The following is a 7,027-nucleotide window of genomic DNA, read 5'->3' on the forward strand; positions in this document are numbered from 1 at the left end:
ACAAGCTATGCACTCAAGCCGAAGCATTGGAGATCGCAATGAGAATGCACGAAACCCCGATACAAGATCCTAACCTGGGAGTCCAATAGATCCATGCACAGTTGAAGAACTTGTGTCTGGAGATGCAGAGCTTGAAACAAGACAGGGCAGCCCACCTAGAAGCGCGCGAGGAGGTATGGTGCATAAAGTGCAAAGGCCAAGGACATGCTAAGAACCATTATCCAGTCTTCGCGAACTACCTGGTGGGAGGAGGGTCGATGCCATTGATACTAGAGGCACAAGCAGGATCAAGCACAGTGCTTGCATTATGGTGCACGATTTGTCAGATAGGAGGGAAGCATGCTACAAATAACTGCCACCTATTACAGAAGTATACGCAGACGTCCCAACAGTTGTTCTATAATTCATGCAGGTCATTACGCCATGATGGGCACACTTGTAGGAGTTATGAATTGATGATGGATCGGACTCCTACCTACAGAGTTCAGACCGAAACACGACCCCTCGATCAAAATGCAGGGATGGTGCGCACTGGATTTCAAGGGTGTGGACGAGGTCGAAGCGGAATGGGACCAAGAAGGGATCGCGGATAGCTGATTTGTTACAATTTTGGGGGGGTAGGGCATTACAACTGTGATTGTACAAATCCAACAAGAGAATCATGTTTATATTGTACCTAGTTTGATCATGAGACGGAGGACTGCTCCACACTGATAGCCAGGTTGTGCGATAAGGGAACACTCCAGCCTCCCCAGACTCATAACCTACAAATGATGAAGTCTGAGCCGTGCGAGGAGGACCCGAATGTAAACATCGTGCTCCGAAGCGGTATCACGACAGGAGATGACAAGGGAAAGTAGCCCGAAGACAGTGCTTGGGTTCAAAGGGCTCCAACAAAGGAACCAGAGTTCGATTTCGAGTGCGTGAAGGAGACATTCATGGAAGCTAAGAAGAGCTTCATGGAGGCCTCCATTTCAGGTAGTAAAGACAAACTAGAACTGGAGATGGACCCATCAATGCTCACTAACCTTCTAGAGACATGCATGAAGCTGCTGCACGATAGCAAAGCAGTGAAAGGGCTGCAAGAACTCATCACTAGATGTGTTGTATCAGGGGAACCGCATGTAGTTCAGAAGCTCAGGAAACACACAATGCGAACAAGAAGGGAGATAAGATTGACTACGCAAATTAGAGAATATGAAATGGATCAAGTGATTTTGGATCTAGGATCGGACACGAACGTCCTACCAAAGCAGACATGGGAACACATGGGCAGGCTTGTGTTGCAATGGTCTCCTATTCAATTGTGAATGGCGAACCAAAAAAAGATCCTATCGATGGGAAGATTGCAGGGAATAACGGTAGATATCGAAGGTGCGAGCGCGCTTGCAGATTTCGAAGTGATAGAGATTGTTGATGACAAAAATCCCTATCCTACGCTACTAAGAATAGATTGGGCCACTGACATGAATGGAGTGATAAATCTAAAGAAGCGCAAGATGATTTTTGAGAAAAAGTCACTACGTGTAGTGGTACCTTTAGACCCTACGAAAGAATCGCGCTACACATAGCTAGTGCGCGACGACGATCTAGATTGTATCTACAAGATAACTGCTTAGGAACAAGATTGGGTGAATCCTACAGCGGATGGCAGGATTTAGTGGGAGCGCAAAAGCTCTTGTACCTCACACTAGGATGAGGAAATAGAATGATGGAAAAACCGGTTACACGAGGTAACCACGCTCAACTGCAACATGATGATAAGGTAACTGCGCTGCGTGATAATAGAGGTAAGATATCTGCCTATGTATGGCGGGTTGACAGTGGTGGCTGATTTCCTAAACAAATTTGAAAAAGAGGTGCCGAAACAGCAGTGGTTCGATGCTCTAAAATGGGTACTCTGTGCTACATCCGCAAAGTGGTGGGGTATGCACCAACAGAATTTTGAGGACTAGCGAGAATGCAGAAGGATGATGCTCATGCAGTTTGGAAAGCCTCAAATGCGGATGAAAGTTGGGTATGATGGACGAAATAGCCTGTGTGCCCACCTCTCCAGATGGGTACAGGCGTATGGTACACAACCTGCATGAACGCACACTGTCCTCGCGATAGGAAATGGGACCGACAAGCAGGAGCGGGCAAGATGATGGCATGAATGACGAAGTATGATAAGACCAAGTGCGCCAAATATTATCTGCATGGAAGCCTTTGACAAAGTATGCGAAGTACTAAACACAGTCCACCATGTGAGACGCGTTGACTGGGACCTGTGCGTACCAACGGTTCTATGGGCTTATAGGACCATGTGCAAAACCCTGACCGCGTGAGCACTTCCGATGCTGAAGTATGAAGCAGATGTTGTAATCCCCGTGGAGAATGCAATGGCTGGTCCGCGTATGGCAACACCCATAGATATGACGGTTTCCGAAGCTCGGAAAGAAGGAATCACATAGATGCCAGAGAAAAAACACATGAGACTTGAGGAAGAAATCTAACCGGGAAACCTTTGACTTCGTGAACTTAAAAAAGAAAAGGTACGGTTAAGAGAGAAAAGTGCTTTGATGGACGTGGAGGTCAAGAAGCTAGAAGACGAGATAAGGGAAGAGTTTCTCGCCATAAAAACTAGGATGGTAAGGCAAGGTGCATACGATCATACTGACAAGTTTGAGAACTATCGCCATGAATTGGTTAATCTGATGCCTTGGCTTGGGCGACATATTGCTCAGCGTAGGGACTAGGGTAGCACATTGCAAATGAGGAAGTGCACAACCATAGAGGGTGGGGATTCTCTAAGAACAGTGATGGAGGACAGAATGGAGCCCCACACGGGTGGTGTGACCACCCAACTAGCTAGGGGAAGGATAGTCTTAGTGCTCCAGGTAGTTGGAAGGGAGGGCGGGACTATAAACTATCCTGCCCGGGAGCTGCATGATGTTGGAAATGCGCACAAAAGCAGAGAATCACAAGGTCTGTGACAGTGCACGGGGGACTGCGCCGCCACACGGATTAGCCAGAAAGTGACCGTTGAAGTCACTGTTCATGATGGGATGTTTGATTTGAGGCCAAATGGAGTGGGCGACATGTTGGCCGGATAAATCAATCTTGCGGACAAGGCTGATCTCCCTAGTATTAAAAGATATCTAGCAATAAGCAGAAAAGCAAATCTATCTTTCTCTAAACATATTACGATTCATTAATAAAAACTATAGAGGTGTTTAGACCCTATCTTAAGTCCAACACTAGTTTGTAGCAGCCATCCTTCGACCATCCGAAAGAGTTTCCTTTTGAGAACTTGCAAGCACAAACAAGCAAACATCAAATAACACCTGCATAGCTAATATCATAAACCATGTTCATTATGGTGATCAAGGAATCCATAAAATAAACCATAAAACACAGCTTATTGAGAAAAACAAACTTATTTGTATTAACTTTGAAATAGAAGAACCTTACAACCTTTTTAGCCTTGATGTTGAAAAAGCTCTTCCTAGGGTCCGAAACAGGAATCTCCTTTACTTTGACAAGCCTTACACTCTTCCAAATGAGATCAAAGAGGTATGTAATCTCTCCTCATAAAAGCTCAATTAGGAAGACTAAGTTCCAGCAGCATTTCACCTCAAAAATATTCAGCTTCCACCTCCTCAGTAACTAGCCCAATGCTTCATTTTATAGTGCAAAGGAAGGAGGTTACAGGTCCACCTATGAAGTGATAGAGTCCTCCTTCAAAGGGATAAGCTCCTCACATCAAGGGGTTAGCTCCTTAAGGTATGGGATGCATGAACCTTAAGGGAGCGAACTTGCCACCTCAATATTCCTTTCAGAAGCTTCTAGAAATGACTCAAAGTGAGTTTTTAAGAATATACTTGTGCCTTTTTGACTTTTACAGGGGTCCGCACCCATAACACAGAGACAGAGTGGTCAGGTGCATAGGGGACATGACCTTTAGGTGCGGGACCGCAGGTAATGCTAAGAGAAAGTGCAGAACCAGATTTTTATAAACTTTTTAGGGCTTTCTCTTATTTTCAAGGCTTGATATGAGGAACTGAGGCTTAAGACTTGCAAAGGAGGAAAGTATGAGTGGTAATGGACTCACATAGATTGCAGAATGTCAAGGTGACAATTTTTTGTGCAGCAGACATTTAAGATGCGATTTATGGGCAATATTTGGGAAAATCTGCTGCCAAGAAAGCATTAATGAAACGGAATTGGGGGGAACGGTCGAATTCGAATTCAAAAGGTGCTATAAAACACAAAGGGCTGCCCAGCAAACAACACTTAGTCATTTGAGAATTGAGCAATTGAATAGAGCCCTGAGCATTGTGATCCGAGCATTAATTTGAGCGCCTGAATTCGTGAGAGATAGATTACAGCCCAGGTATGATGACAATGACTAAGGATGGTTTAGGAATAGAAGAGGTAAACCTCAGCGAGGCTGCGCAAACCCCAACTGTGGAGGATGTTCCAGAAGGTGCCGAGGTTGTGGCAGAGATCCCCAAATCACTATGTGCGCCAAGACCCAAGAAGGATAAGTAGGCAATGGCTCCCGTATGCATGTCCCCGAGGAACCTGCTGCACAACAAACTATCAATGGAAGAGAAGGGGAAAGTTGTCACGATAGAAATAGATGAGGAAGAAGAAGATTTGCAGGCCCTTATCATCGCAGAGGAAGAAGACGAAGGCATGGAGGAGGATATTCAACCTACACACTCTGCGACAAAACTGCCCGCATATGTCCCCCCATGAAAAGGGAAGGCCAAAGTGCCCAAGGACCTGGACAAAACCAAGAGTTCACTCTAGACCCCACTCCTCCCAGACGACATTGTGTTTGAAGGCACACACCTGGGTCGCGTGCCAACCATGAAGTTTGAAGATTGGGACCTTGCTGACTGTGAGAAGTTCCCTCACCTGGAGACCGAGAACCTCATGAAGCAGAGCACCACAGGGGTGGTGACAATGTTAGAGCCGCGGAAATGGCTACGCGAAATGGAAAAGGCCAAGCTACTGAACCTGTTATGGGTGTCACATTTCCACCATGCCCCAATAACCATTTTCGTCATCAGGCAGCTGCTCTACCTAGTGCATGATGGGTATCTATGGTTGGAGGAGCCTATCCCCATCACGACAGACCTAATTCATCGCATTTCCCAGCTACCATACAAAGGAAAGGACCCCATGAGCATATCAGAAGGGAAGAGTAGTGATTTGGCCCTCGCGAAGGCCATGAAGACAAAGTACAAGCTGGAGAAGAAGAAGCAGGGCTACACCATCTCCAGCATCAAGGACAAAGCGGTATGCATAGCAACCCAAATCCTGGCAGGCAAAGTTATGGGAAAGTGCCGCACAGACAAGGTACCGGCACCGATAATCGTACTGGACGAGCAGTGTGCGGAGGGGGTCTAGTTTAATTGGGATGAATTCCTTTGCACGAAATTCTTGAAGAATTGTTGCGAAGCCCAGGAGCAGGGTAAAACCTTCCACTATGTGTAGTGCTTGTAGCAGGGGAACTGTCGGAGGATAGTCAATTCCCCACAATTGACAAAGATTTACCAGAGGCCGTGAAGTACGCTTCACTCTAGGCCATGAAGGATGCGAAAAGGATACAGATAGCAAGATCTTCTAGGTGTTCATGGAGATGAACATCCGAATGTGGATCAACTGGAAGCCACGCTTGTCTCCCACGGTGTACAATAATCTGTAGAGTTTTGCAAAATTTAGGACAGACATGCACAACATCTTTATCAGGGCGTGAAAGGACCTAACGAACTAGTTGATAAAGCTACCTTTTGTAGCCACTGACAACGCCATTTTCACTGTCTTGGATACATGGCCTCCAGAATGGCGCACCCTAGATCTTGCAGAACTCGAGAGGGTGGCAGCACAGAAGAAGACAGATGATGCCAAGCTGCGCGTCACACGGTTGGCCGAGAAAAGGCAGAAGGAAACAGCAGCAGCTGAGGTACGGGTAGCGTGGGAAGTGGCACAGAAAGCCGTGGGGTAGAAAAAGGCTGCAGAAGTAGCCATAGTAGCACAGGAAGCCACCGTGAAGGCAGGCAAGGGTCAAGCAACACCCTCACAGGAGCAGGAGGTAGAGGAAGCAAAAACAGCAGAAGGGAGTGCGGACCCAGGGACCACGTCCACACAGTTGAAGCGCCCACACACGGCAGAGCGAGCAGGACCTAGGAAGAAGCTCAAGGCCTCGAAATTTGCCATTGACCCGATGACCCTAACCAAGGATGATCTGCATGACATGGGCAAGACAGTGCGTGATGTCACCAATGAGGCTCTTCAAGATTTTATGCAGGAGCACAGACTGTGTTGGGGGCCCTTAGAGCGTAGTTACAAGAGTTACAGGTGCGCCCCCCTCAGGTGGGTACCCTTTCAACCCACCTCGCAGCAGGATCCTCGACAACAGAGAAGATGTTGCATGCACAGATGGAAAACACAATAGTGTTGCCAGAAGGGGCCCTAGTGACATCAAATGAGGTCGATTGATTTTCAGTTAGCATGATGAAAGTCCTTGGCCTTAATCTGGTTGCCCTTCTACGTGAGACACTATATCTGTTACAGGATGGGATAACGGCAGAGCTGCATGCTAGGGAGAGTCACACGATCCAAGTCCTCAGCGAACAAAAGATAAACATGGAACAACTCAGCTTGCAGTGCGACGAATTGGTGTCACAAAATCAGAAGTTGGTACAGGTGGTAAGCGACGCTTACCGCAGTGGTCCGGAGCTAGCCATCCCAGCAGATCTACTAGTGGAGGTGCGGATCCACAAGTTAGCAACGAAGTCCACAAGTCCACGGAAGAAACGACAAAGGTTTAGCTGGACTTGAATCTTCAGATCGCTGAGCTGCGGTTAAAGGCGCAGCCATCCACTCCCATAGAAGTCATAGAATAGCGCATTAGCACTATCACATCGGGACTGGAGGAAATAAGAGGTGCAGTGTGAGATTGTACCAACATGTTGGAACAACCACTTGAGGTCTTCACGACTCTGCAGAGGACCCCAACATCCAGCGCCTAGAA

General features: G+C 47.0%; 1 protein-coding gene across 1 annotated transcript in view; it reads left to right on the forward strand.

The window, feature by feature from the left end:
* The window catches only part of LOC149184996 (leucine-rich repeat receptor protein kinase HPCA1-like), a 31,304-nt gene extending 25,306 nt beyond the window's left edge, over positions 1-5,998 (forward strand). Inside the window, exon 17 of the mRNA XM_089415514.1 lies at positions 5,790-5,998. Coding sequence (XP_089271640.1) covers positions 5,790-5,998 — 209 coding nt within the window. The remainder of the gene's footprint in view (positions 1-5,789) is intronic.
* Positions 5,999-7,027: the final 1,029 nt, after the last annotated feature.

Source organism: Pinus tabuliformis, chromosome 3_2, assembly GCF_031772625.1.
Source record: "Pinus tabuliformis cultivar Carrire ecotype Pingquan chromosome 3_2, CPIR1, whole genome shotgun sequence".
NCBI classification, from domain to species: Eukaryota; Viridiplantae; Streptophyta; class Pinopsida; order Pinales; family Pinaceae; genus Pinus; species Pinus tabuliformis.